This window comes from Pteropus medius, unplaced genomic scaffold (genome assembly GCF_902729225.1).
Source record: "Pteropus medius unplaced genomic scaffold, Ma_sr-lr_union100, whole genome shotgun sequence".
NCBI classification, from domain to species: Eukaryota; Metazoa; Chordata; class Mammalia; order Chiroptera; family Pteropodidae; genus Pteropus; species Pteropus medius.
In genome coordinates this window covers 22,303,467-22,317,854 of record NW_024349803.1, presented here as the reverse complement: position 1 = coordinate 22,317,854, position 14,388 = coordinate 22,303,467, and the positions used below count along the sequence as shown (strand labels likewise).

The following is a 14,388-nucleotide window of genomic DNA, read 5'->3' as shown; positions in this document are numbered from 1 at the left end:
CGGAACTACATTTCCCAGAAGGCCGCGCTCGCCGTCTGGGTAACCGGGTCACGGGCCGGCGGGGCGAACCCCTCATCCTGGACTCCTTAATTTCTCCAGGGGAATGAGTGACGGCGGGCAGGGGCGTGTAGCGGCGCCGTCTGCAGGGTGCCCGGCCTGGCGCGGCTGGGCGCAGAGACCGCGTACCCGGCCCGGCAGTTCTGCTCCCGGTAGGCGGCCAGCAGCCAGAGCGCTGCGTCCCCTTTAACCGCAGTGGGCGGGGCGCGGGGACGCCACCCGCGTTGCTATTGGCGGCGGTTGGGGGCGCGGAAACTGAACGCGCCGCCACGGTAGCCGCTGCCTGCTCCGGCTCCTCCGGCGCCTCGGGCGCCCCCGGCCGCACCATGGCCGCGCCCTGCCCGGTAAGTTCCTGTTGGCGGCAGCCGCCTGGGCCTTAGTCTCCTCGCGGGGGTAATGGGCTCCTGGCTGGCGCGAAGGCTGCGAGGGGGTCGGGCGGGCGGGAGCCGAGCCCGCCCTCCCCGGCCCCAGTTTACCGTCTGTGCAGGGGCCGCTGGGTCGGGGCACCTAGTGAGCGCCTCCTGCGTGCCAGGACCTGTGCGGGCTACCGGGGCGAACACACCGGTTCCTGCCCCCAAAGTTACAGCAGGCCACTGGGATGCCCGGGACCGCCCAGGCATGCCGTGTGTCCTGGGCCTGGCTGCCCACTCTGAGTCCCAGGCTCCTCCAGAGGCCAGAAGGGGGACACTCCATAGCCCCTCTTTTTGAGAGATCGTTTCGAGTTTGTCTGACTGAGTTGTGAATCTCGGATGCTGCGTGGTGGCCCGTTGGTCCTATTAGGCATCTGGGGACTTGAGCAGAGGGCCCAGGCTGGGATCCAGGCCTTTGACCCCTTATCTAGTGCTCTTCCCACAAGACCTCCCCAGCCCCCAATATATAAATCACTTTGGGGGAGATCATGAAACACAGAGCCCAGGGGATTGGAAGAGAAGGCGTTGGGAGATCTCCTCCCCCTGTCAGGCGTGGACCTGAACTTGCCCCTCCCCCCTGGGCCTAGAGGTGAGTACTGCCTTACCCTTGTTCTTCCGAGAGACTCAGGTGGGTCAGCTGCTGCTCCGTTGGGGCCCTCCCCCAGCCGCCACTCCCTCTCATTGAAAGGGAGACTCTGGCTGGTGTGTTGGGGGCGGAGTTGGGCACTGAGCCGTGGGGGCCTCTGTTCTGGTTACAGCTCTTTGGAGTGGCAGTGTGGCTTTGCTCTACCCCAAGGACATTTTTTCCCAAGAGGAGGCCTTGCTGGGCTCTGTGGGTTCTTTTAGGTTTCTGATGCTTGGGGCGGGACAGGTGGTTGCTTGCATGCTGGGATCTAACTCCTCAAGTGCTAAGGCAGGAACTACTGTTAGATGGAGAATCTGGAGTATCATCTCCATGGCTTCCTAAGTGGGGTCCTGAACTAGGGCTTCTCTGACCCTGGGCCACCAGAGGCCCCGCCAGGGCTGGCCTTTGGGTTCACTGGCCATTCTGCGTTGGGATCGAACGTACGGGCTCTGATTCCTGAGATGGAGCGTGCCGAAAGGCCCTCCTTCGGTTTTTAAAAAAATAACTTTATGGAGACTTTATTCACATACCATAACCGTCACTCTTTTAAAGTGTAAAATTCAGTGGTTTTTAGTAATTTTACAGTGTTGTGCAACCATCATCACTCTCTAATTCCAGAACATTTTTGTCACCCGAAAGAAACCCTTTCCCATTAAGCAGTCACTCCCCTTCCTTCCCTCCCCCTAGCTCCTGGCAACCACTAATTTTCTGTCTTTATAGATTTGCCTATCCTGGACATTTCATGTAAATGGAATCAAATAAAATGTGGCTTTTTGTGCCTGCTTCTTTCACTAGGCACATATTTTCAAGGTTCATCCATGTTGTAGTGTGTGTCAGTGCTTCGTCCCTTCCATGGCTGAATAATATTCCTTTATATGGATACGTCACATTTTGTTTATCCATTTACCCATCAATGGGCATTTGGGTTTGTCCACTTTTTGGCTGTTAGAATAAAACTGCTATGAACATTTGTGTACAGGTTTTTGTGTGAACATGTTTTTAATTCGAATTTTTACCTTGAATTGCTGGATCATTTGATGACTAACTTTTTGAAGAACTGCCAAACTTTTCTGCAGGGGCTGTTTTTTCTCTTTTTTGGATTTTGAAAAAGATTTTGCCTATTTTGGCTGTCTCACATTTTCATATGAATTTTGGGATCAGCTTGTCAATTTCTGCAAAAAAAGTCACCTAGGATTTTTATCAGGATCATGTTGACTCTGTAGATCAAGTTGAGGAGCATTGCATCTTAAAAATACCAGGTTTTCCAAACTAAACATGGGATGTTTTTACATTTATCTAGCTCTTTCTAAGTTTCTTTCAACAATGCTTTGTAGTTTTCAATGGATACATCTTGTACTTTTTTTGTTAAATTATTCCTAAGTTTACTTAAATTTTAAATACATCATAAATAGACCCTAGTAGCTTATTTACATTTTTAAAATGTATCATAGGTAGAATTACCACATTACTTTTTTTAGATTGTCCGTTGCTGGTGTACAGAAATGCAAGTAACTTTGTTGATTTTGTACCCTACAACCTTGCCAAGCTTGTTTATTCTGATGTTCGTTTAGTGGGTTCTTTAGGGTTTTCTTTATATAAGGTCATGCATGAGTATGCTTAAACCTTCTTGGTTGTTGCCTCTTCCTCAACCAGCCTTCACACCTTTGACCCTGGTCTCTCCTAGGAGGACCCGTCGCTGGAGAGGCATTTTAAAGGCCACCGAGATGCAGTTACCTCTGTGGACTTCAGTCCCAACATGAAGCAGCTGGGTAAGAGGAGGCATCTTGTCCCAGGCATTAGGTTATGAGCTGAGAAGGCCGAGTTTCCACCTGGGGGTGTGGTGTGGGGGAAGCAGGGCCTTGTGAGGGCCCCCGTGCTCTTATTATGCCTGCACCTTGCTTCAGGCAGCCAGCTCTCTGGGTGCTGGGCTTCGTGGGCTCCATTCTACAGATGGGGTGTGAGGCCCAGAGAGGTTGGGGCCTCCAGGGTCCCCACAGCCTTCAAGGGTGGGACTGGGTTCTGGCTTTTCTCATATGCTCCAGCCACGTCTTGGGTGGGCCCTGAGTGGGGCTTCCTTTTCCTTGGGTCTTTGTCAGTCTTGTTGGCCGCAGTAATATGACACACCGTGTCGAAGATGCCTACCAGTGAGAAGCGTGTCGGGCCTGGCACTCCCCTCCCCGCTGCCCTTGGGCCTCAGCTGAGCGCCCCCTGATTTGGCTACTTGGGGGTTCATACACAGCCATCCTTGTTTCTGTGGGCAAGATTTCCCCTTCATCTTATGGTCAGAGTCCCCCGCCAGAGGCTGCTGGCCTTGTGGTCACTTCAGATTAACGGGAAACGGAAATCATTTTTGGTCCACCTCGGGGACCTCCTCTAGGCTTCTGAGTGGTAAAAGGCCCGTGGGGTTGGGCCGGCTCCCCAGCGTTGGAAAGACTTGCCGTCTAGGGCTCTCAGGGCGTGTCTGTGGGGAGACTGGGACCCAGGGCCGGCACATGAGAGCACCTCGTGATCTGGTTCCCAGGTGGGCCTGCTGCGTGGAGAGCTGGCAGGCCACAGGTTCTCCAGACTCGGTCATGGTTCATTGGAGGTGCGACCTGTTCCTGTGGGGAAAGGGGAGCTGCTGCTCCCCGTCCCATCACCCCAGAGTCCCGGTGGAGACTCGAGGCCCTCTGGAGCTGAGCATCACGGTGTTCCCACTCTCCTCAGCCAGTGGCTCCATGGACTCGTGCCTCATGGTCTGGCACATGAAGCCCCAGTCACGTGCCTACCGCTTCGCGGGCCACAAGGATGCTGTCACCTGTGTGAACTTCTCCCCTTCGGGACACCTGCTCGCCTCGGGCTCCCGTGACAAGACTGTCCGAATCTGGGTACCCAACGTGTGAGTTATAGGCTCTGAGGATCTTGTGTGAGTCTGGGGCCCTGGTGCCAGAGCTGTCCTCACCCGGCTCCACATCCTAGCTCTGGACTGGTTACAGTGGGGCATCTAACCCCCTCCTGAGGAGGTGCCCTCAGAAGCTGAGGCTTCAGCTGGGGCCTTCCCCTTGGGGTCGGGCGATGAGTTCTGGGCTGACCCAGCTGTCCTGGAAGGGAGTCCGCCCGATGCTGCTCGTGTGTGGACGAGCAGGGGCATCTGGCCGCCTTGTTTGGGGACTGGGCGCTCAGGCTTTGGGAGGGGCTCCCAAGGGGTGGGGAGAGCTTCGACGTGCTCGTGGGCCCTCATGTCGCTGTCGGGGGTGCCTGTCCCCTTAGCAAAGGTGAGTCAACGGTGTTTCGTGCTCACACGGCCACAGTGAGGAGCGTCCATTTCTGCAGCGATGGCCAGTCCCTCGTGACGGCCTCCGATGATAAGACAGTCAAGGTGTGGTCGACTCATCGCCAGAAGTTCTTGTTCTCACTGAGCCAGCACATCAACTGGGTCCGCTGTGCCAGGTGAGCGTCCTCCTGCCCAAAGATCCTTGGAAGGACGGGGGTTCGGGGGCACAGAGGGGCTGCCGGGACCCAGCGTCGTGACCTTGGGCAAAGTAGCTGCTCTCCGAGCCTCCTGAGCCTTGGCTCCCTTATCTGTGAAATGGGGACAGCAGCGATTCTTCCATCATAAGTCGCTGGGAGGCTTCGCTGAGCTGATGTGTGACAAGTAAGTTATCCCTGTTGCTGGCCGCGAGACCCGACCTCCATGCTGACGCAGCCCAAGGCACAACGACAGGGGCCGCTCACTAGCAAGAGCAGCCATGACAGGAAGGTACTGTCAGCCCTGCACTGTGCGTTCCTCCCCGTTCCTCCTGGCAGTCCTGCGAGCTGGGCAGTGTCGCCCCCACTCTGTAGATGAGGATGCTGAGGCCAGGGCACGTGGTGGGAAAGTGGCAGAGCTGGGCTTGAACGAGTCTGGCGCTAAGGCTTGTCTACTTTCCCCTGGCGCGTTCTGCTCCTCTGAGGTTGATTTTGTTCCTCTGTTGCTTTGGTGGTGGGGAGGGGCAATACCGTAGGGGTGGGGTGACCCAAAGGACCTTTCGAGGTTCAAGAGTTGCAGACATAGATGAGCCTGCTTCCGGCTTAGTCTGTTTCTTTCAATAGAGATCTCAGCTGTCAAATCTCTGCTGCAGGGGAGGAGGCTGCGGGTGTCTGGGGATACTGGGGAACTATGGGAATCAGGTTGGGGGCTGTGGCTGTGTTCTGGGGACCCCATGCAACTTACTTGTTCTCCAGGGCACCTGTTCTTTTGTCCTGGGAGGTCCCTGGTTCTGAGACCTCATTATCAGGATCCTGAGGATGGGGGGCCCAGGCCAGCAGATGAGTGTCAAGCCCATAGTGGCCTTTGGTAGTGGAGCCCAGGACCTCCACTTCGTCGTTGGCACATTATGTTCTGCTCGTCCATTCTCAGAGTCACATGTAGACTTGGGGGACCTAGAACAGGACAATGGTGCCGATGGTGGGCTTGGGACCACCTAATGCCGATAGCACCAGCAGTTAGCACGCACGCTGCCACATGGTATGTGCAGTATGGGGTGCTTGCCTCATCTCACAGAGAGAAGCCACTTGCAGAGAGTCGCTTGGGTCACAGCAGGGCATGTAGCCGCACTGATGCCCGGGATCAGGTAGTGGGCAGTGCGGGAAGGTGGCTGTGGGAGGTGCCACGTGGCGCCCATGGTGTCTGTTAGTTGGTCATGTGACTTGTGCCCTGTCTGATTCAGGTTCTCCCCTGATGGACGGCTCATCGTGTCTGCCAGTGATGACAAGACTGTCAAGCTGTGGGACAAGACCAGCCGGGAGTGTGTCCACTCGTACTGCGAGCATGGCAGGTGAGTCCCCAGGCCATCCTCCACCTGTAGGCACCTACGAGAAGTCTGGACCTGGACACGAGGAGGCCCCGGCGGTCTCCAGTGGCGGCGGTGGTGGGGCCGGCAGTCGCATCTCGGCTGCGCCCTGTCTTCTGTCTCTGCATCTTTCCTGTGACTGGAAGGTTCGGCTTCATCCCCATTCCCACACACGAGGGGTGTGCTGAACCCCAAGGCATGCGTGTCTTGGCGGCTATCTTTTCCCTTCCCTTTCTGGTCCTCAGATTGTGACATGGTTCTCTGAAAGCAGTTGAACCCAGACCCCTGAAGAGCATATTAGTGAGTTACCTGGTGATGGTTTTATGAGTGGAAGGACCATTGCGGTCTTGTAGTGGGTGGCAGCTGTTCACGCTGTGATGTGTCATCAGCAGAGGGGGGGTCCTGCATCTGAGCAGGGATTCACCTGTCTTGGGTTCCTAGATGAACCCCAGCTTTGCCCTCTTCAGTGAGGCCGGTGAGGGCCCCTCCTGAGATCCTGCCACGATACCGACCTGGGTGTCCCGTACGGGTGGGTGTGTTGCGGGCCCTCATGTCTGGGGCCCCGGCTCTCATTCTGAAAGCCCCGAGCGGCCGGCTGCCCGTTGGTCCAAAGGCCACTTTCCCTCCTTGTGTTTAGAATTGGTGCTAGGCCTCAGCCCCTGGTCAGTGCCCCTGCGTCACTCAGCCACTGCTCTCATCCTCCCCTTCCTCTCCCTTGGCCACCTGCTGAGGGAACCAGGTGGGAGGGAGGTGACCCTGGGCCGAAGGACAGTGCGAGCAGATGGGCGAGGCTGGGACGGTGCTCGGTGTTTGGGGGTCTGTTCTGAGCCAGTGCACATGTCCTGTACACGTGGTGGCTCCTGTCTTTCCAGTTTCGTCACCTACGTGGACTTCCACCCCAGCGGCACGTGCATCGCCGCGGGCGGCATGGACAACACGGTGAAGGTGTGGGATGTGCGCACTCACCGGCTCCTGCAGCACTATCAGCGTGAGTGTCCGTGAGCGGCCCGCTCGCTGCTGCCGCGATCCCGCGACCTGACAGCCCTGGCCAGGCGGGGCGCGTCCTGGGTCTTTCGGGCTCTCGGACGCGGGTGGTCTCTGGTGTTGCTGTCCGGGCATGGAGCCTTGGCCAGGAGATAGAGTGTCACGTGACCCGGCATCCACTAGGCACTTCAGTGACTGCTTACGAGGTGACAGTCGCATGCCCACTGCAGGCCAGACAGGGAGCCCTCGATGGGTCTCTGGCCGGGGCTCCTCTCAAGGGGCTTCTCTCAGGAGCTGCCTCTATCACTTGGCTCCCTGTGTATTGGAGGCTCTGCCCCCCCAGGGCCAGGGTGACAACCCTTGACCTGCGGTGAAGGGGGCACGTCTGTCAAAAGAGGTCATTGTTGATGGGACGTTGGCCGTCTCTGGCCCCACAGAGCCCTCCATAGATGTGGAGCCATGAGCCATCTGGAGGGTCAGTTTAGCTTGGGGTCAGGCACAGGAGCCAGCCCTGAGGCTGTGTCCTCTATTTAGTTGTCGCTCTTGGAAGGCAGGGCAGTGGCTGGAGTCTCCTCCAGGGCGGGCGGGGCAGACGTGGGTGTGACCGGGAGGGCATCGCTGAGGGCGGTGGAGTGTGGGGCTGGCCTGAGAGCCGTGTGACTGGGCAGAGCCGTGGGTTGGGTTCCTAGATGAACCCCGAATGTGGGGATGGAGCCCAGCGAAGGGAGCGGTGAGGGGGAGCGGCTGTGAGTTGGGCGGGAGGCTCCGCGGGCTCCGGGCTGGGACCTGGAGGGGTGGAGCTGGAGTTGTTGGAAGAGCTATGGATGCCGATGGGGCTGAGTTGAGAGTTCACAGACTCACTTCCAAAATTCACACCTGACGGTGGGAGGGTCACGTCTGGACAAAGGTGTAGGCTTGAGGCTCAGGGCCGTCCCCCCAACAGCCCACAGAGCCTTCCTAGCCAATATTCGGACACTTGAGAACAGCATTTTCTTGGGGTAACCAGGGTGACACACTTCCCTTGAAGGGGGAGCAGATGCCAGTCTTGAAAAGCACAGGTGGAGGGTGGGCTCTGTAGCCAGCTCAGCGTTCTTAGCTGTGTGACGCTGAGTAGGTCACTTGTGCCTATCCAGCCCCCTGGACAGTGATAGGGCCTGTCTCACAGGTGGTGTTGGGAAGGTTTTGAGTTGTCCATGTCAAGGACTTAGTGCTTGGTACAAATCAGGAACCAGGTACAGTGTTGGTGACAATGACAGTGGTGCTGAGTCAGGAGGTGAGGAGCTCCTGAGGGGTCAGCGTCTTTGGTCGGGGCTTGTAGTACCCTGCACCACCACCAGGTGGCGGGGGCCAGCCACAAGCACAGGTTCTTTCCTCCACGGGCTGATGCTGTCTGTTTCACACAGAGGCTTCTAGAACAGAGCAGCAGCAGGATCTGCTTTCGACTTGGAGGCCACACTTCTCCCCTCCTTCAGGCTCAGAAGCCTGAGTTGGAGATCGGGAAAGGTGTGTAGGTACCGAGGAGTGCGGGGCGTGAAGACCGCCTCCAGGCGTGGGGTCAGGAGGGCGGGCTTGGACAGGGAGAGGTGGGGAGGAAGGTGACGAGGCCCTGCGGTGGCTGGGAGCACAAGCTGGCCTTGTCTGTGCAGGGGGAGGTGATAGTGCCCTCATGGGGTTCGTGGGGTTATATATAATACAGTGCCGGGGGCGTGGTTGATACCACAGAAGTCTTGGGAGGGTCCAGGCCCACCTCTGATGGGTCGGCACCCCGGGCCTGGTGTTGGTGGGGTGCTGCAGCACCGGGCACCCATTTGGAAGGGCCTCGGATGCCATGCTCTGTCTCAGGGTCCAAAGGTGTGGCCTGGCTGCCAGTGCTGGGACCAGCCCGTCACTCAAGGAGCGAAGGGGTGGGGGGCACGTGAGGACAGCAGCAGCAAGAGCTTGCTTGGGTAGGAAGCCGGTGGGCCTGGGGGACTGGCCGGTGGGCCTGGGGGACTGGCCGGTGGGCCTGGGGGACTGGCGGGTAGGCCGCCCGTGCCTGGTGTCCAAGGAGGGCCGGGTGCTGGAGTGGAGCAGGGTCAGGCCCAGGGAAGGGCTTGGGGGACTGAGCAGGCGGAAGAGCCCATGCTGTGGGGTGGCGGCCAGCCAGGCCCAGGGAGCTGGGGCCTGAAGAGGGCTGAGGCCAGGTCCGTTGGGTCAAGCAGCCCACCAAAAGTATAGGGGGATCTGTTTGGAAGCCGATTCCCCGAGAGGAGCTTCCAGCCCTGTGGCAGGGGTGCCTGAACTGTCTTCTGTCCCTGATCTCTAGGAAACCCCGGGGAGAGTGTTTAAGGACAGTGACATCCACTGTCTCCCCCGGTGACTCTGGGTGGACACCAGGCACTCCTGAGTGGGCCTTGGGCTCTTTTGAGAGGATTCGGTTCATGAAACTGGTGTGAGGCCAGCTGCCCACGGCCGTGCTCCGTGGAGGGCGCTTCGTGGCCCACGCTGGGTGGTCGTGATCATCTGGGCTGTAGCGGGCAGCTGGCGCCGTTTATCCCTGGCAAGGAGTTGGCTGGCTCTGGCCGATGGCTGCGGGGAGAAGCTTCGGTTTCCCGATTCAGCAGGGAGTCGGCGGGGCCCTCGGAGCCCTGGGGAAGCCCGTCCCCACAGGGGAGGGGTGGGCTCCCTGTGCTCGGAGCCCGCACTGGGACTGTTCGGAGAGCCAAGCAGCAGCCCTGTCCCAGAACCATGGTGCGCGCTGCGGTTTCCAGGCACATACGGGCCTCTCATGCAGTGACAGGCCTGGATGGCATCCGTGCAGGGCGACTCCCCACTTCACAGAGGGGAGCTTGAGGCTCACCCGTGATCGCGTGGCTGGGACCCCGAGTTTGGCATCTGTCCACCATCCCACCTGGGCCCCTTGCACTGAGTTAGTTCCAGCCATTTCCTGTGCAGGCCCCTGGGGGGCGCAGCTCGGCCCTCTTCAGAAGCTCCAGCTGGAGCTCAGGTCCCAGGTCCTCTGTCCGCTGGGTCTCAGCAGGCCCCGGACCCAGGTGTGGCCAGCAGGGCAGGCCTGCACCCTTTGCCTGGCGTTTCGATCGGGAGGCAGTGTGCTGTCCCACCAGATCAGCCAAGTTACTGGCTCTTCCCCACCATTCCTACACGGCATTTATGTGGCATTCACAGAGACAGCGTCCGGAGTGTCTTTTGCTGCTGGTCAGAGCACCTTTGCCCTGCAAGTCCAGCTCCTATAATCCCAGAGCTGCCGGTCACTGGGAAGGCCCACCGCTCCCTGTGAGGAACCACCCTACACGGCGGGCGGGTCGGGAGGGCTGCCCCAGAAAGGAAACGCCTGCTTTGCTCTCGGGTCTCTGGGCCCCGGGCCAGTTTGGAGCCCAGCGGGCAGCGGCCAGGGTGCGGAGGGCGTCTCCGTGCAGGGCTACAGGGGTGGAGTGGGTGGTGGGTGCTCCGGCTTCTCCTTCAGTCACCTGCTGTCCACCAGCTGTGGCCAGTTCCCTGTGCTTGGGGCAGGGTCTGCAGCGGCCTCGGTCCCACCCTCCCTGGGCTCCTGGTGACCTGTAGAATCCTGACGTCGATGCATCGCTGGCCCTGAGGTGTGGGGGATAATAGCCAGGCGCCCACACTGTGCCCAAATGGCCATCGGCCATCAGTTACCACTGATACCTGCCATGGAGCCAAGAAGAGGGCCTGCAGCTTTGGGCTTTACGAAAAGTGGGTTGTTTGTGGCTAGTCACTCGGGCTTCATGCGAGAGGCTCACCCCCCTTGGGGGGTTGCCAAGCCTCTGAGGGGGAATGTTGAGCACTGGTGACTCTTATAATGAGGCCTCCTTGGACCACCCACTGCTTCTCCAGAGCCAGAGCGGCTGCCTCAGGCTGGTGGGCCGGGGACATGGCATGAGAGTGAGTGTGGAAGGCGGGTTGTCCTGGGTTTGGTGTGTCCCCAGAGCCTGGCACGCCAGACAGCACTCTCTTCCGGAGTAAATGGTTCCAGATGCACCCTGTCCCCCACCAGGCAGGAGGCCTTTGACAGTCCTGCCACTTGTCGTGAAGCAGGGCCCTGGTACTGTCTCTAGGGAACATTTCTCCGTTGGGTGGGTCGACCGGCGGGAGGCCCTGGCATGGTGTCTAAACCCTGACCCCGCCACCCCGGTGGCACTGGGGTGCCCTGAGCTCCCTGACCCCCCTCCCTGACCTAGTCCCCTGCCCCCCGCCGCTCTTGTGCCAGCTTCGACTCGGGAAGTGGGTGGCGGGCGGCGTTCACCCAGTGCAGACTGCCGAGGAGCCAGAGCCGTGTGCTCGGGCAGCTGGCCCAGGAGCGGCCCTTACGGGGAGGGCCGTGGCGACACGGATGCAGGGCGCTGCCTCTCAGGGCCGTCCTGCTATGGAGGACGCCCAGAGTGGGGGACGTCGCAGTGCTCTGGCCGCTCCTGCCCCACTCCTCTGCTGGTGCGAGCCAGCGTGTGGGCCGGCACAGCCTGTCCCTCGGGAGCGCGGGCACTGGCTCCCAGCCATGGATGCCCAACCTGGAGTGCCTGCAGGGTACACTGAGTTAGTTCCAGCCATTTACTGTGCAGGGTACACTGAGTTAGTTCTCCTGCCACCCCGAGTGTGACAAGGATTCACTTCTCACGTTCACTCGGTGGTATAATCGCAGTGGCTGTCCTGATGGTTAGAGAAACATTCCGGAAGTCTGTGGAGAAGACATTAGTCGTCCATCTATTGCTGTCCTCCCCAGAGATCACCCCCACGCTCTCTCCAGAGCCTCTGCCCACGTCCCTCCCCTGGGTCTGCATGCGAGTGTCTGTCCCTCCACACGTGGTTAGGGACAGTCGCATTCTGTGGGTGACTGAGGTTCTTTCTGCCGCCGCTGCGGCTGCCGCCTGTTCCTTTCCTGCTGGAGTCGGCTATGGCTCCCCCGCTCTGCTCTCCGCACGCCCAGTGTGGGTGAACACCGAGGGTGCCGGCCCCTCCCACACCGCCTCACGTGTAGACAGTGCTCAGACGTGAATGTTGTCCTACAGGAAGCCCTCGCTGTCCCCCAAGCGTGCTTGGGCCCTGTCCCCACACCCAGGCACGTCCACGCATCATCCGGGCTGGGGTCTGCGGGCTCCTTGCATTTGTGTGGCCTCTGCTGAGTTCCGTGTCACGGTGGGTGTGTTTCCTGGGCCAGCACTGGTTCCTTGCAGGTGGCCTCACAGTGCCGGGAGGAGGGGCTGGGTTTTGGACTGGTGGTGATGTTTGTGGCAGTTCTGACTGGGCGAGGTCACGGTTCTCTTAGGTCCACTGATTCTCCCCGCCAGGCCCGTGGCGGTGGGGTCTTCCTGAGATGCTGTGATGCAGCTGGTTGCCACACCCCTGTGGTCTGCTTGGGTCCCACTCACCCACTCAGCAGCCACCTTCTGCGTCAAGGACTCTAATCGAGCACGTTGTCTCATGGGGGGCCCTGCCGTGAAGAATACACTGACCGGAGACTCGGGGTGCTTCAGGAGGACAAGCAAGGGGGTGGCCCAGGTGGGGAGGTCAGGGGAGGCTGCCCTATGGAGGTGACCGAGCAGCGAGCTTCGAGGTCAGGGGAAGAGGTGGCAAGTCTCCTGGGCCCAGGGGGACAAGGCGTGGAACGGTCCCGTGGCTGGGGAGCCAGCAGAGCCAGACCTTGGAGAGCAAGGGTGCCAGGGTGGCTTGCAGGGCTCGGGCTGCGGCAGTGGGCCGCGGGGAGGAGCCGTGGACAGCGCGGAGCTGCTGAGTGGGTGCAATGGCAGGACCTGGAGTCGCAGGGGACGCGGGGCTCCCTCCGTGCAGAGGCCTCACAGGCCCGACCTGATAACGCCCCACGGCACCCCTACCACGCGATGCAGGCCCAGCGTGCCAGGGTGCTGGCTCGAGGTCATGCAGTGGGCCAGTGGGGAGGCCGGCCGCTCTGGGACCCAGGCCTGGGCGACTCTGGAGCGTGTCTTAGCCGTCCGCTCACCCGCCCCACACCCTCTGTCACGGGGCAGGGGCTTTCGGATCGCGTTTCAGGGTCTGCCTTCCACGTGGCTTCCCTAAAGCAGCTGCGTGGAGACAGCGGTCACTCTGGGTGCTCCGCTCCGCGTGGTGGCTCAGGAGGAGTCGCTCCGCCCCTGGCCGCGCCCCACGCACTCCCGCTGCCTGCCCTCTGCCCTCAACCTCTTGCCACTCCCCTGGGAAGTCCCGGGGGCTCCCCGCATCTCTTGCTATGGCTGCCCCGATCGCCCGTCTCAGGCCTCCTCTGTGCCGTGGGCTCCCAGAGCCGCCTGACTGGTGTCCCCCCCTCAGTGCACAGTGCCGCGGTGACTGCCCTCTCCTTCCACCCATCGGGGAACTACCTGGTCACAGCCTCCAGCGACTCGACCCTGAAGATCCTGGACCTCCTGGAGGGCCGGCTGCTCTACACGCTCCACGGGCATCAGGTGAGGGCGTGGCCTGGCACTGCATGGCACGCACAGGGCAGAGGTGCCGCCTCGAGGCCGTGCAGGGCTGGTCCCCTGCGGCAGCCCTTCCCTTGGACCCCATGGGGGCAGTATCTGTGGCTCCCTCGTGATCTGGGCAGAGACAGGCTTGCCCCCCATAAGACCTGAGGCCTCTAGCAGGACTGCAGGGCCTGACCCCGGCCCCACAGCTGAGAAGCGGGTGCAGGAGCTAAGTTGGGTAGGGAGTGGGCAGAGAGGCATCTAGATCTGGTTGGCAGACTCCCCCCGGGGGCTGAATGCAGTCTGTCCCCTTGTGACCCCAGACCTCCCTTGGTCCAGTGTTGAGCGGAGCCCTGGGACCCATTCCCTGAGCCACCCCAGAGTCTCCGGGTCCTGCAGACATCAGGCTTCTGCAGACACAAACATGCGGGAGGGAACGCTTCCCCAACGTTTGTTTGGGCATTCCTGGGCTCCCTGGGTGGGCAGTAGGCAGGCAGCCCTGTGGGGTGAGGTGAGGGGTGGCGGGGACTCTCCCCACCAGGAGTTGTGGCTGAGCTGTCTCCCGTGGGCAAAGAATGTCTCCTGTCGGGGTGTAGTCACCACACCCTAGTGGGGCGGGGGTCTGGACACCAGAGCTTTTCAGTTCATCCTCTCCACCTGTGAGCAGCAGGCAGGCAGGACGGAGATGGGGACAGGCTCATGAGGGCTGAGGGGCCCCAGGCAGCTCGTGTGTCTTGGGCCAGCAGCCAGGTGTGAGGTGTCTAGCTCAGGGCTCCGGAGCCCGCTGTCATTGGAGTGGGGACACATGAAGGCCGTTGGCCATAGCCTGAGGTGGGGCCTGGGCCCTTCCTCCTGCTTCCCCGGGACAAGGAGGCTGCTTGCCACCCTCAGCCTCCTGTCCTCCGTGTCAGGACGCGTCTGCTGTACCACGGGCCTGTTCCCCCAGTGGCCCGCATGTCTAAGTGTCCTGTACAGCCACCGGACTGGGGTGACCATTGCTCCTGCTGTCAGCTTCTTGGCAACAACCTCGGTTGGCCCTTTGGCAATCAGCTATTTAAAGTCACGTGCAGCCC

General features: G+C 60.4%; 1 protein-coding gene across 3 annotated transcripts in view; it reads left to right on the top strand.

Moving 5' to 3' along the window:
• The first annotated feature begins 207 nt into the window (after nucleotides 1–207).
• POC1A (POC1 centriolar protein A) overlaps nucleotides 208–14,388 on the top strand; it is a 59,402-nt gene continuing 45,221 nt past the window's right edge. The window contains exons 1-7 of one of the 3 annotated variants that reach the window (XM_039837927.1): nucleotides 208–401; nucleotides 2,777–2,861; nucleotides 3,799–3,970; nucleotides 4,342–4,521; nucleotides 5,781–5,888; nucleotides 6,776–6,891; nucleotides 13,182–13,315. In XM_039837927.1, coding sequence (XP_039693861.1) covers nucleotides 384–401; nucleotides 2,777–2,861; nucleotides 3,799–3,970; nucleotides 4,342–4,521; nucleotides 5,781–5,888; nucleotides 6,776–6,891; nucleotides 13,182–13,315 — 813 coding nt within the window. In that variant the 5' untranslated portion in view covers nucleotides 208–383. The remainder of the gene's footprint in view (nucleotides 402–2,776; nucleotides 2,862–3,798; nucleotides 3,971–4,341; nucleotides 4,522–5,780; nucleotides 5,889–6,775; nucleotides 6,892–13,181; nucleotides 13,316–14,388) is intronic. The other 2 variants (XM_039837926.1, XM_039837925.1) reach the window with 2 other exon arrangements.